Consider the following 21357-nt stretch of genomic DNA (forward strand, 5'->3'; position numbering starts at 1 on the left):
TTATTGATAATTCAGTAGATAAACTTGATGAAACAGCAAATAAGGTTTTAAGTGAAACAGTGAATTGGTTTAACATTAATGGGCTTTCTTTACATTACACTAAAACAAACTACATTCAGTTCCACACAACATTCAAAGATGAAGAAATAGTAGTAAAAATTGGTGAGCAGGTGATAGCCAGTGTGATACCTCAAAATACCTAGGCTTGCATATTGACAGCAAACTGAACTGGTCAAACCACATCCTGGATCTATGCAAAAGATTGAGTTCAGCAACTTATGCATTACACATTATTTCTTCTTACAGAAGTATGGAAACCATGAAGTCAGCCTATTATGGTTATTTTCATGCTATTATGGCATATGAAATTATATTTTGGGGTAATCAGTCACTGGCTAAAAAAGTGCTGTGTGCACAAAAAGGAGCCATGAGGATCATGTGTGGAGTCCATCGTAGAGCCACATGCAGGAATCTTTTTAAGAAACTTGGAATCCTTACATCCACTGTGCAATATATATTCTCTTTGATGTGCTTCCTAAGGAAAGAGAAATCCATTTTTAAACTGAATAGTGAGTATCATAGTCATGAGACAAGAAGAAAACATGATATCCACTATGAACAGGCAAATATAAGTATGGTACAGAAAGGAGTCCATTTCACTGGCTGTAAGATTTTTAACACCCACCCTTCAAGAATTAAGTGTTCAGTAGAAGATGAGCTCTTGTTTAAACAAACTATAAGGCAGTTCCTATTACAAGGATCATTTTATATGCTAGAAGAGTTCCTGAACTACAGTGTTTAGCATTTCTTGTATTGTTAAGTGCAAATATATGCCCAAATCTACATTTGTAATCCTGACTATTCTTTATTGTGAAGACATATTTTGCAATATTTATTTTCTGTAACAATTATTATTTTGTAATATTTATTTATCTCTCAAAATTGATTTTCTGTAGAAGAAGCTAAGCTACTATTTACCATAACATGAAATCATTTTGTTTTGTTTTTATGTGCTACCACAGATTTCTGACACAATCCATATCCTGTGATACTGTCACAACATGGATCACCAGAACAATAAATAAATAAATAAATAAATAACTTATTCAATGCCTGTTTACCTGAGCTTAATAATGTTGGAAGAACAAGATAGTCATTACTTTATGAACTGCTTGAGACAATTCATTAAAGTTAAAACATGTTATAAATATATACAATTTATCTATATAATGAGGGAAACATTCCACGTGCGAAAAATATATCTAAAACCAAAGATGATGTGACTTACCGAACGAAAGCGCTGGCAGGTCGATAGACACACAAACAAACACAAACACACACACAAAATTCTAGCTTTCGCCTCGTCAGGAAGAGGGAAGGACAGGGAAAGACGAAAGGATTTGGGTTTTAAGGGAGAGGGTAAGGAGTCATTCCAATCCCGGGAGCGGAAAGACTTACCTCGGGGGAGGGGGGGGGGGGGGTCGGGTATACACTCGCGCACACGCACACACACACATATCCATCCACTATGATGGATATGTGTGTGTGTGCGAGTGTATACCCGTCCCTTTCACCCCCCCCCCCCCCCCCAAGGTAAGTCTTTCCACTCCCGGGATTGGAATGACTCCTTACCCTCTCCCTTAAAACCCAAATCCTTTCGTCTTTCACTCTCCTTCCCTCTTCCTGACGAGGCAACCGTTGGTTGCGAAAGCTAGAATTTTGTGTGTGTGTTTGTGTTTGTTTGTGTGTCTATCGACCTGCCAGCGCTTTCGTTCAGTAAGTCACATCATCTTTGTTTTTAGATATATACAATTTATCTCTAACACGTCACAAAATAATTAAGGTAAAGACATCCACCACTTCACTTTGAAGGGTACAGGAACAAAAAGATGAAGAACAGTAAGAAATCCTTCGGTAAGTTTCAGTTGCAGCTGTTTACTATTAAAAATTTGATAGGTTACATGATTCTACCAAAACTGCAACAGAACAGGCATTTTATTTTTGTGTGAGACGTTACCAATTTCTTATTTCAAAAAGCATCAATTAATGACCGATTTCTTTTCACAACAGGTTTAATTTTGCTTCTTTTGCCAAAACACAGAATAATTTGTGCAAAATCACGTTCAGTAGCTGCTGTGACAAAATCCTGGAACAGGAATTGGTGACAAGGGAGGTCAATAGCTTATGGAAAATCTCATTGTATCAGTTTACAGTAATAACAGAAAAAATTTAATGTTTTTCATACTAGCAAATTCTCTTTTCACTAGCTGTCCCTGACTCAAAATTACAGTACTGGTTGGAAAAAATAAAATAGAAACTGCACCTTCTGCTACACTGCTGTAAATAAATTTATGTTTGTTAACCATATGGCAAAACACACTGTCCTTTGCATGCTATCATTGGATAAAAATCACGTTTCAATATCTCAAACGGTTTATGAGATATAAGGGATGTTACGAATATTTCATTCCCACACTCATGTGATCAGAAGTGAACATGCTACTTGAAATACATTATCTCAAGATTGCAGACCGATAGAGACCTCCTCCAAAGTCTAAAGAAAAATTAAATATCTTAGCTAAGTTTCATTCACAGCAAACTATACTGTAATAGACACCAAACACACAATCACAGTGATCCCTATTTTTCAATGCAACATTTTCGAATTTGTTATTTATGTAGGAAGTATTACAATAACTACAACCATTAACAAAACAATGGACATTTCAATGTGAAGCTTTTTTTTTTTCTTTTTTCTTTTTTCTTTTTTACGATATAGATTCTGCAAATCTGCTTGAGAAAGAGTGCAGAGTATGTGCCTCAATTCTGTCACGGCAGTGCCTCGTCTAGCCTGGCCCACTCTGGGTGATGACACACTGAGTGCGTTGTGGTCTTTTCTTTAGGTGGTGTGACAGAATAGGAATACGACACAGGTGAGCTCACTCTGCTGCATGCAGTGGGGGGAGGGGGGATGTAACATGTGGCGCACAATGACACAGAAGGAGACTGCTCTGGGATGTAAAAACTAAGAAAGAGTGAGACAAGGAGAGGAGGTTGTGATTGTAGAATGAAAATAGGGGACATGGGGATGGGGACGGAGGTAGACGCAGGACAAGAGCTAGTGGAGATTGTGGGCAGGAGGACTGCATGGTCAAAGAAATTGTTGTAAGGGTAAATTCCATCTATGTAGATCAGAGAAGCTGGTCCTGATATAGAGGATGGCACAGGCTGTGAAGCAGAAATTGAAGTCAAGCATGATGTGCTTAGGAGCATGTTCCACTAACTGGTGCTCTTGACCACAGTTTGGTGGTGATCTTTAATTCTGGTGGACAGTTGGTTGGTGGTCATGCCCACATGAAAGGCTGTAGAAAAGTTGCAGCTGAGGTAGTATACCAAATGATTGCTTTCATTGGTGGTCCTGCCTCTGACATGGTAAGGTATGCCTGTGATGGGATTGGAATAGGATGCGCTGGGTGGCTCCCCAGCACAGGTCTGGCATCTGTACCCTCCACGACGGTACAACCCATGTGTCTGGACAGGAAAATTTCATTTAAATGATAACGTGGCAAACAATATGAAATTGGTGGTTTTTAATGAGATAATGGAAAATCTGTGAGGTACCGGAAAACAGAATTTTTCCCTTTTCACAGTTAATAGCGCCATAAATATGATGACATCAATGACAACTGACAGCTATTTGATGCTGAAATTAGATATTGATTTTTTCATCAGGGCTGATTGTGGCATTATAACCCAGTTTAAAGAAACAGTTCAGTTCCCATGTCAAAAAATAGGAATGGCCTAAACTGTGACTTTTCAATATCAGTGATTTCTGTGAATGCTGCTTTTTGGTAACTGTGATTTTATTTGTGATTTATCACAATTCACAGTTAATCAATTCACAACTTGTACCCGTCCACACTCCACAAATACTATTTCTGCAGCTTATCACTGTATAAGTTATACTGTGATTATAATAGAGGGAAACATTCCACACGGGAAAAATATATCTAAAAACAAAGATGCTGTAACTTACCAAACAAAAACGTTGGTATGTTGATAGAGACAAAAAACGCACAAACACACACACAAATTACAAGCTTTCGCAACCCATGGTTGCTTCATCAGGAAAGAGGGGAGGAGAGGTAAAGACGAAAGGATGTGGGTTTTAAGGGAGAGGGTAAGGAGTCATACAAATTAATGATATGAATATAATAGAGGGAAACATTCCACATGGAAAAAATATATCTAAAAACAAAGATGCTCTAACTTACCAAATGAAAGCGTTGGTATGTTGATAGAGACAAAAAAAACACAAACACACACACAAATTACAAGCATTCGCAACCCACGGTTGCTTCATCAGGAAAGAGGGAAAGAGAGGGGAATGCTGCAGAAACGTGTGTCATAAAGGAAAGGAGAAAAAGTCAAGTGAGAGCAGTGAAATAAAGTTGCAGGAGTAACAAAAATGGAAAAGACAAAACTTGAAAACCATGACACATGAAGACCCCTGCAAGAGAAGACTAAGGAAAAGGGATTAAAACGGTACAGGCATGTGAACAGAAGGGATGAGACAAAGATGGCTACGAAGATGGAAAGGTTGAAGATGGAAGGGGGGGGGGGGGGGAGGAAGAATGAAGGGGAGGGCCAAGGGACACATGATTAAAAGGAGTGAAAGAAAGCATTTGGGAAAAAGGAGAAAATTGGGCTTGAGTAGAGGCAGAGAGTTGGTGGAGTGAGGAAGATTGAGAAACTTGTGTTCTAATCTAGCCCATCCAGAAATGCATACTGGAAATTAGTGTGATAAGAGAACAGAGAAAAGAATCAAGGAACAGATTAGGGCAGGAAAATGCTGTATAATTACAACCGAAATGAAAAGGAAATAAGGTGCACATGACATGTAATCAGGTGAATAGATGGAAGATCGATCAAAGAATCTTTCTGCTGGATGCCAAGAGATAAGAAAAGACAATGGACAACCTGATGGACAAAATTTGTAAGTCAGCTGATGATTTCTTGGTAGAAAGGACACAGCATGTTATTTAGGATGGTGAGTCATCAACATAAGTAGAAGTAACTTCAGGCATGCTCCAGAATGTGCTGCTCACATTGTACATTGGACTGGGCAGATTTTATTAATAATAACCTCACATGTTTTGCAATGATTCAGTTACTATCATGAAGTACAAGTTGAAAAAAAGCTGCACGAATATCCAGTCAGAACATGATAAAATTTAAATGTGGTGCAAAGACTGGTAACTTGCTTTAAATATATAGAAAAGTAAAATTTTGCACTTCCCCAAGAGAAGAAGAATGGTATCGTATCAGCAAGTCAAAACTGGAAACAGTCATCTAATACAAATGGCTTGCTGTGACAATTTGTATGAATATCAAATTGAGCAATCAAACAGGCCTAGTCACAGATAATGCAGGCTTAGACTTCGATTCACTGCCAGAATACTGGCTAAATGCAGTCAGTCTACAAGGAACAATGTTTATTAAATACCTGAGTGACACATCTTAGAATATTGTTAGGTGTTTGGGAATACCAACTAGAAATCACATGGACTGTTGTACATATTCAAAGAAGGGCTACGAGAACAACCACAGTTCTCTCTGAGACATATCTGAATTGGAGGATGCCAATTAGCTTGTAAATGCCTATTAACTAAGTTATATATGAGGGACATTCAATAAGTAATGCAACACTTTTTTTTCTCAGCCACTTTTGGTTGAAAAATGCAGAATTTATTGTGGGACATTGTTGAACATTCCCGCTGCAGCCCCTGTAGTTTCCTGAAGTTCTGATAGGTGGTGGAGCTGCACATAGCATTCAAAATGACATCTGTAATGGAGGTCTGTTCCAAACATACAGCTGCCATTAAGTTTTTTTTTTTTTTTTTGCAAAAAGCCAGAGCATGGCAGGTATTCAGAGGTGTTCGCAGAATGTCTACAGAGAGATGGCAGTGGACAAAAGCACAGTGAGTCATCATCGCAACAAGATTGTGCAAACCTGTCCGATCTCCCACGAGCCAGCCTACTGCACACAGCTGTCACTACTGCAATGTTGGAATGTATGAACACTCTCATTTGAGGTTAGTGATGAATCACAATCAAACACCTTGCTGCCCAACTGGATGTTTCTGTTGACACAGTCATCCACCAGATGGGGTACTCAAACATGTGAGTGCCTTCTGGGTTCCTCGCTGCCTTACAAAAGACTATAAAGAGCAATGAAGGATCATCTGTGCTGAATTGCATGTGCATTATGTGGCTGATTGTGATAACTCTTTGTTGAACATTATCAACGGCGATGAAATGTAAGTTAATCACTTCAAACAAGAAATACAACAATGGCAATCCACGGTATGGTGTCACATCACCTTTCCTCGGGGGGAGGGGCGGTGGGGGGGGTTCAAAGCCGCACCCTCAACCGGCAAAGCCATGGCAACAGTCTTCTGAACTCTGAAGGGGTTATTCTGTTGGATGTCCTCCTCCATGCTCCAAGGATCAAATCAGAAATGTGTTATGCTACCCTCAGGAAATTGAAGAAACGACTTTGGTGTGTTCGTCACCACAAAAATAGAAATGAAATTCTTCTTCTCCATCACAGTGACAGGCCTTACACAAGACTGCACACTAAAGAGGAGTTCAGATAGCTTCACTGCACAATTCTTCCTCATCCAGCCAACAGCCTGGATATTGCACCATTTGACTTCCATATGTTCAGCCCAAAGAAGGACGCACTCCATGAGCAAGCAGCATTTGGATGACGGAGAGGTTAGTGATGCAGCATGACGTTGGCTGTGACGTCAAGCAGCAGAGTGGTATGATGCACACATATAGGCCCTTCCAGTATGGTTGTGTAAGGCAATTGCATTGAATGGGAATTATGTTGAAAAATAGGGTTTTGTAGCCAAAAGGGTGGGGAATAATGTGGTGTATAGCAATCCTGAATAAAACCAAACTGCTTTCAGAAAATAATGTGTTGCATTACTTATTGAACGTCCCTTGTAATGTTAAGTGAAATATAAAGAAATATACTTCAGATTCCTATGTATTGACCCTGCACAGACTATGAACACAAAATCAGACTAATTAAAGCATACACAAAGGCATTTCAGCATTCTTCCTGAACTACACATGCAATCGGAACGTGAAGAAATCCTAATGTGGTACTCTGCTTTGTTCCCTCTGTGATACATTTCAAAGTGGTTTCCACAGATCAATACTGATCTAAAACTTTTCTGATCATAAAAGCCTGTATGTACATATCATAGATATAATATCAAAATTCAAATTGTGTGTGCAGAGATTTCTTGGTTGCTAAATATGAAATGTAAAAAGTAATAAGAAGGTACCTGAAATACTCTTCAACAAGTTTGCTCAAAGAATCTGTATTCCTTGTAGTCATACATGGATTCCCAGGATCTGGATGAAGAATCTTTTGAATTGGTGGAAGTATTGGTTCTGGCAGTTGTTGCAAGAAAAACACCACCATCAGTGTAGCTGCATAGCTCGAGAACCTATAACAGAAATAAACTTGAAAACACACAAAGATATGTTTGGAGCAACACAAGATTAATATCAAGAACGAGATTTTCACTCTGCAGCGGTCTGTGCACTGATATGAAATTTCCTGGCAGATTAAAACTATGAGCCGGACAGAGACGCAAACTCGAGAGCCTCGTCTTCCGCAGACAAGTGCTCAACGATGCAGCTACCCAAGCATGGCTCACAACCCATCCTCACAGCTTTACCTGCACCAGTACCTAATCTACTACCTCCCAAACTTCACAGATGCTCTCCTGTGAAACTTGCAAGACTAGCACTCCTGGAAGAAAGGATACTGCAGAAACATGGCTTACCCACAGCCTAGGGGATGTTTCTAGAATGACATTTTTATCCTACAGCAGCATATGCACTGATTTGGAGCTTTGTTGCAGCTTAAAACTGTGAGCCAGACTGAGGCTTGAACTCGGGGACCTTTACCTTTCATGGGCAAGGGCTCATCTGACAGAGCAACTGAAGCATGACTGATGACCCATCCACACAGCTTTACTTCCACCAGTACCTCATCTCCTACCTTAAAAACTTCACAGCAGCACTTGCTCGTGAAAGGCAAAGGTCTTGAGTTCAAGTCTCGGTCTGGCACACAGTTTTACTCTGCAAGGAAGCGTCATATCAGTGTACACTTTGCTGCAGAGTGAAAATCTCCTTCTGGAAACAGCTCCCAGGCTACGGCAAAACCATATCCCCACAATTTTCTTCCTTTCAGGACTGCTAGTTTTGCAAGTTTCACAGGAAAGGTTCTGTGAAGTCTGGAGGGTAGGAGATGAGGTACTGGTGCAAGTACAGCTGTGAGGATGGATTGTGTAAACACCTGCCCACAAAAGGCAAATGTCCTGACTTTAAGCCTCGGTCAGGCACACAGTATTAATCCACTAGAAAATTTCAAGATCAATATCATTTAGAAGCAGAAATACCACTTGGACAGTCATAGTCATCATCATCATCATCATCATCATCGTCATCAACAACAACAACATCACCACCATCATTAGCATCACTGCCACCATTATCATAATCAGAACTGCCTGAAACTTTATAGAATTGATATAAAACTCTTCTCAACAGGTGAGGCATTTGGAAGTCTTCTGGGGTGATTCTAACATGTAATTCTGAATTACACCCTTATTCATATGTATCGAATGTATATAAGTAGAGCACTTCCTTTCTTCCAATCAAAAAGCAATGAAGATTCTAATTCTCTACGTAGGAATACATTTATATAGAGATATCATCATCCCTAGGAGGGACTAGATTCAACTCAGTAACATCTCTGTGCTTTCCTGCGGTTTCAATCAGTAGGGTGGCTCTACTGTGCTTCATCTGTGTAACTAATACCTGTCAAATATCATAAAATATTTCAAATTACGAAAAATTGGAGCAACAAAAATTGATTTACTTCTGTTCTGACTGTGAAACAGCATGGACATTAAATCAAACAATACATGCACAGTGCAGAAATCACATCATTACAGTACTCAAACTGCATCGTTGTCATGACCACCACCACCACCACCACCACCACCACCACCACCTCCTCCACCTCCCTTCCAAGTATTAGGGCTATAATCCATTATGGTCTCATCGAGAACTTCTCCTGCCATTTTTGTATTGGTTAACCTAGTATCTTACATTGTTGGGCTGGTAGTGTAGCATGGATAATGGGACCCCCTTTGAGCTCATTCACAGTAAACATTTTCTCTTGTTGTTTTGGTAGTTCTGAATATAATATGCAGTGGGTTCTATTTTAAGTTGCTTCAACACATCTCCATTCTGTTTGTGATCACATTTGGTTTTAAAAAGCTGCTTGTCTCAAAAATTTCATTTCACAGGGTGTTAAGTCTTTTTCCATCTTTTTGCCTTCATTGTCTAGACTTCACTGCCATAACACAACATAGATTTTGCTATGATCTTATAGAGGTATATTCTGATGTGGTTCAGGAACAGGGAATGTTTCATTACACTACTAATAATGCTAATTATTTTTGCATGTCTTGTGGTTTTTTCAGCTAGGTATGTTTTTTTTAACAAAGGAGAGTTTATTGTTTCTGCATGTCTTGCGGTTTTTTTCAGCTTAGTCTGTTTCTTATACAAAGGATAGTTAATAGCCTAAATATTTGAAAGTGTTCACTCTTTCTAGAATTTTATTTTCAAACAGATCTTACTTTTTACTGGGTATTTCCCACAAAAAGTCATAGTTTTTGTTTTTCCAATGTTGATATCCATGCTGTATTTCTTAGACAGAATTTATAAATTGTATGTCATCCTCTGAAGATGCTACAAGAGTTAAATCACCTGAAAAAAGTAAAGCATCTTGGTTTGTGGTTCTGTTGACCTGAATGAAGCTGCATGCATTTGTCTCTACTCTTGGGTGATTTTATTCATAAAAATAATAAACTAGAGTGGTGAGAGCCCGCATCCCTGTTGTACTCCTGCACATATTCTGCCACAAACTGATTTGTTCTCTTTATTGACAGATTAAATTTGTTCCGTAAATTTTGTACATATTATTAATAAGTTGCTGGGGAATGTGATCAACTTTCAGAATCTGTAATAATTTGTTTCTTTTGACTTTATCAAAAGCTTTTTTGGAGCTAATGAAGGCAATATGTTTTTCTAGTCTGAATTTTCCTTGCTTTTCTATTAGCAATTTCAATGAAAAACAGCCATCTTACATATCGAAAGACATTTTGCTCGATACCCATGACGTGTTGATAGTATCTGCACAACTTGTTTTTGATGAAGCTGGCAAAAATTTTATGTGCCAATTTCGAAAAGCTTTTTCCCTGCTATTTATCATAATTTTTTAAGTCTGCTTTTTTGAAGATAGGAACATTAATTGATTTAGTTCGGCTCTCAGGTACATCATCTCCTGACCAGATCATATTTATTAAGTTTAGGAATCTGTCTATAAATGACTTGCTTGAATATTTCAACAGTTCTAGACTGAACCTTCTGCTGGGGCTTTATCATTATTTTTGTAATACTTCTTTAAGTTCACAGTTAGAGATGGTTTCTCTGAGAAGTCCTCTGGAAGCTGGATTGTAAGGGACTCTAATATTTGTTAGCATAGATTCTGAAAGTACTTCAACCATTTAAGTAAAGGGATGGGATTCACTTCCACATTTTCTTTCATCTCACTGCTTAATTTTTTAATAATTTTGACCATCTGTGGATGGTGTCTGTAAATGTCTCTTTTAGTGATTGAGAGTCTCTTTACATTCTGATTCTGAGTAGGAAGAACTGATCATCTTGGTTAGTTATGTAACTGTTGTGGCTGTTTTTATTCAAACACACATTACATTATTAGCCGAATTTTTTGGAGTATTTTCAACTGTCACAGATTTCTGAAGAACAATTATCATCTAGTCATAGAGAAGAAAATATTAAGGGATGTACATTGATTCTGAGAGGTGGTTTGGGATTATGAGACAAGATTACCCACTCTGGTTATTATAAAATTCAAACATAGGAAATGAGCGAAGAGCGAACATTTTGAGTATCACAGCATATGTCGTTAAACTCTATATTGGCAAAGAAATGCATTAGTTTCATAAAGCTGGAATACTGTTGCTCAATAAGATATATGTTTTAACATTATTTCACTATGGTACATAATTGTGTTACATCTTTTTAACTTCACTCTTAATATAATTTCTATGACACAGTTTTTGCTTGTAGCTTCAGTCACAAAACTTTACTATAATTATTATTAAAAAGCAAACCTAAAATAACAAATTTAAAGATATAATTCTTAATTAATATCTCTGAAAACAAATTCATGATGTGTGGCTCTGAAAAAAACATAATGAGTGAACAGGACATGAACTAGTCGGTTATGTTACAACAGTTTTCTTGAATTTACGTTGTTTGAAAGCACGACCTCTTTTTAATATGATATTTTATGAAATGAGTTTCAGTCTTAGATGCAGAATATGACCCACATGAGCACAGGATCATATATTTCTGATGGCAATCAGTGCCATATAAATCTATATGTACTGAAATAGACCTCTACAGCCTTTCTATTAACATTATTCTCGTGAACAGAATGATGCTCTTAGTCACATCAATGTATCATAAAAATTATTGTTTTTCACTGGTGACCATATGCAGATGCTGAGGTTAATCTTAGCTATGATGACGTGTCAATATCTACTTTGCTGTACCATCATCAGAATTGTATAGCTAAGGCTTTCGACTGCAAGTCCTTACATTCTTTGCTTATTAGGCATCAAGGGATTGTGCCACACATTTATTTACCGAGAGCTCTATTACGTTTTATTTTCCAAAATTGTAGGTATGAAGTTGGTGGCCTTGAATTGTCTGACTGGTTAGTGCAGAGATGTGTACGTAAGCTGTAACAGATACATTTGTGAAATACAGTATGATATAGTGTAAAAAATACATTTGTAGACAGTTCTGGAAGGTAGCACTTGTCTTGAAGGTTTTAGAAAGGTCTTCAGCACAGTGGAAGAAGAACTGCTCGTTCCTGCAGATTGCCATCCACATGTAGTTAGAAATGGGAGAAGCTTTTCGGTGTGGAAGAGATGGGGCCTATCAAATGTGGGAACTATTCCTCCAACCCATATTTTGCCCCTGCTGATTTCCATGGCCACCATACTCATTAACTCCTCTCTTACATCCACCCTCATCCCTGATTATGTTCATTGTGCGATGTCACTCTGGCAGGGTTTACAGATGGAAGAGCCAGATAATTGGCAGAAGCCATCAACCATGGGCACTCGCATGTCACCCTCCTATGCCAACCTGTTTGTGGACCACCTAGAGGAGACCTTTCTAGCCTGCCAAAATGCCAAACCCTTAGTCTGGTTCAGGTTCACTGATGCTATCTTCATGATCTGACACCCTATCTCATTTCTTCACAGCCACGCATTCTCTCCCATCCGCTTCACCTGGTCCTTCTTAACCCAGCATGCCACCTTCCTGGACATTGACCTCCTCCTCTCTGAAGGCTCCATCCACACCTCTGTTCACATTAAACCCAACAACTACTAACAATAGCTGCATTTCGACAGCAGTTATCCCTTACACACCAAAACATCCCTCCCGTACAGCCTGGCTATCTAGAGTTGGTGTATCTGCAGTGACAGAACTCCATTGCCAAGTATGCTGTGGGCCTCACCAAGGCCTTCACAGAGCGGCACTATGCCTCAGACTTACCGTATTTACTCGAATCTAAAACGCACTTTTTTTCCGGTTTTTGTAATCCAAAAAACCGCCTGTGGCTTAGAATTGAGTACAAAGCAAGCGGAAGTTCTGAAAAGTGTCGATAGGTGCCGCCACAACTAACTTCTGCCGTCGAATACATGTAGCGCTACACAGACATGCTTTGTAGGCACAAAGATAAATACTGGCGCCGAAACCTCTGCGTCAGTAAATAAAAAAAAAGTGGAAGACGAGCTTTTTTTCTCCGTCCTGAGTTTCGACCACTGCATTTTCATACATTATCCAACGAAGTAAATACAAATTCCGTATTGCTCATCTTCGAATGAAGCAGAATTTCAATGTACTATGAAAATCCGACTGGCAAGACTGCTTGAGATGTTTGTCAATATGGTCAACTCTACGTTCTGAATTTTTTCCTACCTGTGAGAAGAGATCGTTGCTAATAGGAACCTGATGAAATGTGAATCACATGCATTATTCTTTTCACCATCAGAATAATACGAATATAAACATTTTGCCATGTATTCTTTCGTGTTTGCTGCTATCTCGTTTAAATCCTGTCTGCCTAATAAACTACGAAACTAGAGTGAGACAACAACAAACGCGGAAGAATGTACGTATCGTGTCATGTTTATATTCGTATTATTCTTATGCCTAATAGTGATACAGTCAGAAATGAAGCACGGCAACTGACTAGATTTTTAAATCTAAGATGACTCTAATTTCTGTGCAGAATTTGATGTACTAAAGAAGCGGCCGCAAAGATTTTGAAACGGAGAAAAATTTTCGCCTAACTCTCGTTCCGAACATGTTCTGGATGGATGGATGGATATGGTGTTATGGGCGCTCAACAGTGTAGTCTGTAGCGCCCCGCACATGTTCTATCATACGCAGTCTATTATTTGGTTCTTGTTGATCATTATCAAAGAAAGCAGCAGTGTAAGTAACAACAAATAGCAGTCCCTTGCCATTGTTTCGCTAATGAGATGACTTTTTTCTCTCTCTCATTTAAAAAAAAAAAAAAAAAAAAAAAAAAAAGAAGCGGCAGTAGCGCACACAAAAGAAAGCCATGCCGCGAGCGGCGACAGGCCGTGAACACTCACTATCAGAATGCGACAAACAATGCATGACACAGTACAGTAATGCATTTTCAGCTTAGAGTGACATAAACACCTACAACAAAGAAAACGGCACTTATCAGATCAAAGCAAATTGAGCAATCGATTCAAACCAGACGAAGCACGTGAAAAAGGAAGGGTACCTGTATAAATACGGACGGAGCGCCTGACGCATAGCAATGGCTACCTGGTAAAGCTTAACTGCTAAGCTTACGACTCGAACCAAACTACTGTAGCTGTATCGTCATTCATTCGACCTAAATCGTGTCTCATATTACAATGGACCAACATTGTTTCGATTTGGAGGTGCGGCCTAAAACTTTTCTCTTCCCTTGAATTTCGAGTCTCAAATTTCACGTGCGGCTTAGATTCGGGAATTTTTTTTTCCTTTATTTCGAGTCTCATTTTTCAGGTGCGGCTTAGATTCGAGTAAATACGGTAACCTGTAAACAGAACTCCTGTGTCATTTCCCCACACACCCTCAATCCTACAACTACCCCCAAGAACCAGCCACAAAGGAGTGCCCCCTCTGGCACCCTATACCACCCCAGACTGGAACAACTGAACCAAATTCTTTGCTAGGGCTTTGATTACCTATCATCATACCCTGAAATGTGGCTCATCCTATTCAAAATCCTTCACCTCTCCAAAACAGTGTTCTGTCGCCCACCCTACCTATACAAAGTCCTAGTCCTCTCCTATGCCACTCCCAATACCAACCCCTTGCCACACAGATAATATCCCTAAGGAAGACCCATGTGCAAGAACTACCAAATAGTGAAAGCAGCCACATCTTATGCCAGCTCTGCTGGAACCATTGTAAAGGCTTTTATATTGGTGTGATTACCAACCAGCCGGTGGCAGGATGAACGGCCACTGCCAAACTGTGGCCACAAGCAAAGCAGACCACACTGTGGCACAACATGCAGCTGAACATAAAATGCTTTATTTCAATGGCTGCTTCGCTACACAAGCCATCCTGATCCTCCCCTACAACACAAGCTTTTCTGAACTGCACAGGTGAGAGTTATCCTAACACATTCTCCTCTTCTGAAAGTATCCCAGCCTCAACTTACAGTAAAATATTGTCCCCACACCCTCTGCCCAACAGTTTCCACCTTCTCTGTGTCGTATCACCTCCTCCCTATTCTCATCACCCACTATTTATGTGCCACCCTCTGCCAATGCACCAGCCCATCTTTCCTCTTTCCCATTCCCCTCCTTTTTCACTCCCCATTCGCCCCCTCCCCCCTGTACCACCCTTTTGCACAGCCTCCCGATGCTGCACCTGTTGGCAGTCCAGTCCTTGCACGTTCCATCAGAAAATGTTCTTCTCCCCCCACTGGTATAATGCTATCCCATAACCTTCCCCGCCCACTCCAGATTACCGCTTCTGTTCGGAAAAAAAAAAAAAAAAAAAAAAAAAAAAAAAAAAAAAAAAAAAAAACAAACAAACAAACAATGCTTTGTTTCATCACATCAATGCAGGATCTAACTTTGTTAAATAAAGAATAGCAAAAATTATTATTTTGCAGATCAAATGCCAACTGATACCACCTGAAAATAAGAGCTAAAACTGCAGATTGCATCTTACAAAGCTAACATTTATTTGTGGCTTATTATGGATGTCAATTAATTTTTTCCACATTCTAATGGAGGCTATAATGAACTGGATGTTTATGACATATGCTGTATCTTTCCTTCCACTAATGAAAGAATGCTACTGCATACATGTATACAGCAGAAACAGTATGTCTGAACTGCACAAGCACAGAAGAAAGTGTGATCGACTACCATGGACTTGCTGCTCAAACAATCCATTGTCTATTTATACTAACTTTGTAAGCAGCGGAAAACACACACATTAGGCAAGCTTTTGGAGCTACTGGCTCCTTATTCAGGCAGAATACTTGAAGCGGAAGGAAGAACGGCGAAGGAAAAGGACTGGAGAGGTCTAGGAAAAGGAGTAGATTTTGGGAAGGTCACCCAGAACAGCAGGTCAGGGGAGACTTATTGGACAGGATGAGAAGAAAAGACTGATTGTTGCGGACTGCTTCGAACCAGATCTGAAAACCTGGGAGCTTAAAGTTGCAAGACAGGGTAATATGCAAGACAGAGATTACTGCTTAAACATCGTGCATGAGTTAATAAGGATGAAAAACTAAGTGCATTGTATGTAACAGAGGTGGGAGGGGGGTGGTGAAAAATAGACGAGTAACACAGTGAAAGATGTAGAAACCAAAAACAGGAGTGAAGAAAGGAGTAACTACTTTGAAGAAATGCTGAGACAGAAGAAATTACCGTAAATTACGGCCAGGTGGGCGGCAAGAACCAAGGACATGTTGTAGCACTAGTTCCCACCAACAGAGTTCAGAGAAACTGATGTATGGGGGAAGAATCCAGATGGTGCCTGTGGTGAAACAGAAACCGAGATCATGACTGTCATGTTGTTGAGGATGCTCTGTAACAGGATATTGTGTGTTGCCATCATACACGCTGTGCCTATGCCCATTCAACCTCATTGATAATGTGTTGGTAGCCATTCCAATGTAAAAGGCCGAATACTGTTTACATCCCATTCAACCTGATTGATAATGTGTTGGTAGTCATGCCAATGTAAAAGGCCGAACACTGTTTACGTAACAGCTGGTATATGACATAAGTTGTTTACAGGTAGCTCTCACTTTGATAGTATATGTTTTGCCAGTTACAGTGATGGTATAGATGGTGACAGGAGGGTGCACGGGGCAAGTCTCGCAGTGGGGACAGTCACAGGGGTAGGAGACGTAGAGTAGGGAGATGGGTGCCAAAGGAGCACGGGGTATGACAAGGATATTGTGGAGATTGAGAGGGCAACTGAAACCTGTTCTAGGAGTGGTGGTCAAAATATCAGACAAAATGGATCTCACTGCAGGGCATTATTTTAGAAAGTCATGGTCTTGTCGAAGCAGCTGATTAATACACTCCTGTCCAGAATAATACTGAGTATCAGTGGTGTGCTCTGAATTTGTTTGTTGGAGGGATCAGCAGTATCAGGAGTGGAAGTGATGGCTTGGGAAATCTGCTTTTGATCTAGGCTGGTGGGGTAATTACAACCAGTGAAGACTGAGGTGAGAATGGCGGTGTATTGCTGTAAAGAGTCTGCATCCGAACAAAAATGTATGCCAGAATGCCAAGGCTGCAAGGGATGAAACGTTTGACATGGAAATGATGGCATCTGTCAAAATGTAAGTACTGCTCTTTGTTGGTAGTTTTAATAAGGGCAGAAACGTGTAGCTGGCCTTTGGTGAGGATGAGATCAACATCAATGAAAGTTGCACGGGATTCAGAATAGGACTATGTGAAATTTAACTGAGAGAAAGTATTCAGAGATCCCAGGAATTTTAACAGGTCTGCTTCACCATGAGTCCATTTGGTAAAGATGTCATCAATGTATCTAAACCACACCAAGGCAGGAGACTTATGGACCCAGGAAAGTCCCCTCTAAATGACCCATGAAAAGGTTGGAATAGGAAGGAGTCATCCTGGTTCTCATTGCTGTACCCCTGATCTGTTTGTATGTCCGCCCCTCAAAGGTGAAGTAGTTGCTGGTAAGTACAAAGTTGATTAAGGTGAATAGGAAGGATGTCGTAGGTTTGGAATCAGGTGAGCGCTGACCGAGGACATGCTCAGCAGCAGACTGACCATGTACGTGGGGGATGTTGGTATCGAGGGAGGTGCCATCAATGGTGACAAGCAGTGTGTGAGATGGGAGTGGGATGGGCACAAATTTCAGATGAATGGTCGATATCTTCGATATAGGAGGGAAGTCTTCATACTACGAGTTGCAAGTGCTGACCAACTAAGGCAGATATGTTCAATGGGTGCTTTGAAGCCAGCAACTATAGGACGGCCAAGATGATTGGGTTTGTGGATAAAAAGAAGGCAAAAGGTGGGGGGGCATGGTTTGGATGGTGTGAAAAGTTCTATTGACTGAGGTGTTAGTCCGTGTGAGGTACTTGATGTTTTGAGGAGGATCTGCAGGTCAATTTGAGTCAAGGAGATGAAATCTTGAAGGCAGACGCAGTATGTAGAGGTGTCAGATAGCTGGCGCAGACCTTCTCTAACATGCTCCTTTCGGGCAAGTAGCACAGTGGTCGATCCTCTGTCTGTTGGGAGGATAATGATGGAGTCATCAGCTTTTAGGGAACGTAGCACCTGGAGTTCTGCAGAAGACAGATAAGGATTATGTTGTGAAGCCATGCTGGACATGAGGAATTCTTGGAAGGCTTGTAAGGGATGATTCTGAGGTAGTGGTGGTGGATCAGGTTGGTATCATGGTCAGAACTGTTTACATTTTCTCCTGTGACTTTCTCTTTCTATTTATCCAGTTTTTAAAATTTTGTTTCTTTGCAAGACTTTCCCAATTCTTCTTTCCCAACTTTTTTTTTCCTTACCGTATAGACCACAAACTTATTACCTTTTACTAACCATTGCCTGTTCTCATTATTTCTGTACGAATTTTTCTCTGTTTTCTGATTTTTTCCTTCCTTTTCTTCCATTTCCTCTCTTTCATCCACCCTCTGCCTTTTTTTTTGGGCCACTCTCACGATTTCTAATACTCCAAACTGTCCTCTCTTGCCATGATGATTCGCATCTCATATTACATCCGTTCTTTTCGAAAACATGCTTTTGCACTATCAAAACTAAGGTCCCACATTCTGTTTCTTGAAAATTGTTTGTCCCTTGGAGTTGCTCCAAAAAGCCTAACATTAGAGTTCGTGTTTCTGGATGTAATCCTACTATATTTTCACAGTTTCAAATACAGCAATCTCTTGCTCTTATCCAGTTAACCTGTGGCCGATATGCCCCCATCAGCCAATTTTCACTCCACCAAACTTCTCTCCTAAAAAATCCTGCAATTATCTGCTCCTGATGATCCCTTGGATGGAATGGTCCATCAAGCCAAATTCCAACTGCAACAATATGCCAGACTGCACCTCAGAACGCTATCCCATCTTCTCCTAAACCACATGAATAGCGTTGTTTCCATTCCTGTCCTCTGCAGCTCCCTAAACAGCCACTCTGTCAACCACCACTCATCTCCTCAAACTGAGCTTGGGCAACCTCCTTAACATCCCACAGCCTTCACCATAGTCTCTCAGACTAAGAATAACCCATAATCACAAGAACCAGTCACAATAGTACAGTGTCCTTAACCTCTCATCTAAGGAACTCTCCCCTCCTGAATTATCTGTATTACCTAAGTGTCTCACTTTCAGCCCTAAACCTGCATTTGGTCATGCTGCTTTGGTGGAGAACCTACTTTCCTTCACATATAATGTCAACTGGAAAGACTACTTTGAAACCCAATCCCAAAACCTTTCTAACAGCAAACCTCACATTGAACCCTGCCTTGAACAGTTCCGACAACAATCCCAACTTGATCCACCACCACTACCTCAGATTCATCCCTTAAAAGCCTTCCAAGAATTCCTCACATCCAGCATTGCTTCACAACCCTTCCTCGGGTCCCTACAATGTGTTCCTAACCTGTCCTCTACAGAACTACAAGCTCTACACTCCTTTAAAGCTGATGACTCCATAATTATCCTCAGAGCAGACAAATGATCTACCACTGTGATACTTGACTCAAAGGAGTATGTTAGTGAAGGTCGACACCAGTTGCCTGTCACTTCAACAAACAGCGTCTGCCATCAAGATTCCACCCTCGTGATTGAAACTGACCTGTAGTCCATCCTTAAAACACCAAGCCCTTCACAAGGACTAACACCTCAATCCATAAAACTTCTCACACAACCCAAACCACGCACCCCCACCTTTTACCTTCTTCCTGTTATCCATAAACCAAATCATCCTGGCCCTCCTATGGTTGCTGGCTTCAAAGCACCCACCAGAACGTATGTCTGCCTTAGTTGATCAGCACCTACAGCCCATCATACAAAGACTTCCCTACTATATTGAGGATATCATCCATTTCATAGCTCATCTGAAATTTGTGCCCATCCGACTCCCACCACAAACCTTGCTTGTCACCATTGATGCCACCTCCCTCTATACCAACATCCCCCACGTACATGGTCTGTCTGTTGCTGAACATTTCCTCGGTAGCACCCACCTGATTCCAAACCTATGACATTATACTCATCTTAATCAACTTTGTACTTACCAACAACTACATCACCTTTGAGGGGCAGACATACAAACAGACCAGGGGTGCGGCCATGGGAACCATGACGGTTTCTTCCTATGCCAACCTTTTCATGCATCGATTGGAGGGGGGCTTCCTGGGATCCTTAAGTCTTCAGCTCCTGGTTTGGTTCAGATACACTGATGCCATCTTTATCATACGGACTCATGGTGAGGCTGACCTGTTAAAATTCCTGGAATCTCTGAATAACTTCTCCCAATTAAATTTCACATGGTCCTATCCCGAATACCATGCCACTGCCCGTGATGTTGATCTCATCCTCAACAAAGGCCAGCTACACACTTGTATCCACATTAAACCTACTAACAAACAACAGTACTTACATTTTGACAGATACCATCATTTCCGTGTCACACGTTCCCATCCATATAGCCTTGGCATTTGAGGCAAACATATTTGTTTGAGTGCAGACTGTTTAAGGAATACATCACCATTCACACCTCAGCCTTCCTATGCCAGCCTTTTCATGGGTCGCTTGGCGATGGTTTTCCTGGGATCTGTACATCTTCAGCCCCTGGTCTGGTTTAGATACATTGATGACATCTTTACCATACGGGCTCGCGGTGAGGCTGACCAGTTAAAATTCCTGGTATCTCTGAATACCTTCTGCCAATTACATTTCACATGGTCCTATTCTGAATCCCGTGCCACTTTCCTTGATGTTGACCTCATTCTCACCGATGGCCAGCTAGATACTTCTGCCCAAATTAAAATTACTAACAAACAACAGTACTTACATTTTGACAGATGCCATCATTTCCATGTCACACGTTTCCTACCATATAGCTTAGGCATTTGAGGCTAACATATTTGTTCGGATGCAGACTCTTTACAGTAATACACTACCATTCTCACTGGACATAAGTACCGCACCAGTCTAGTTCAAAAGCAGATTTCCCTGAACATCACATCCAATCCTGGTACTGCTGATCCCTCCAAAAAACAACTTCAGAGCACACCATTATCACTCAGTATTATCCTAGTCTGGAACATATTAATGACTGCTTCGACAAGGCCAAGATTTTCTAAAATCATCACCAAATTATCAATTAGGATGAATGGGCAGAGGCACAGTGTGTATGATGGCAACACGCAATATCCTGTTGCAGAGCATGCTCTACAATATGACAATTGTAACCTCTGTGCCTGTTTCACCACACGCACCATTCGGATTCTTCCCCCAGACACCAGTTTCTCTAACTACGCAGGTGGGAACTTGCGCTTCAACTCATCCTTGGTTCTTGCTACCAACCCGGCCTTAATTTATGT

The 21357-nt window shown here is 40.5% G+C and overlaps 1 protein-coding gene across 1 annotated transcript in view; it reads right to left on the bottom strand.

The window, feature by feature from the left end:
* Window positions 1-21357, bottom strand: part of LOC126262853 (speckle targeted PIP5K1A-regulated poly(A) polymerase-like) — a 206068-nt gene that overhangs the window by 54389 nt on the left and 130322 nt on the right. Inside the window, exon 8 of the mRNA XM_049959720.1 lies at window positions 7362-7526. Within this exon, the coding sequence (XP_049815677.1) occupies window positions 7362-7526 (165 nt within the window). The remainder of the gene's footprint in view (window positions 1-7361; window positions 7527-21357) is intronic.

The sequence above is a fragment of the Schistocerca nitens genome, chromosome 6 (genome assembly GCF_023898315.1).
Source record: "Schistocerca nitens isolate TAMUIC-IGC-003100 chromosome 6, iqSchNite1.1, whole genome shotgun sequence".
NCBI lineage: Eukaryota > Metazoa > Arthropoda > Insecta > Orthoptera > Acrididae > Schistocerca > Schistocerca nitens.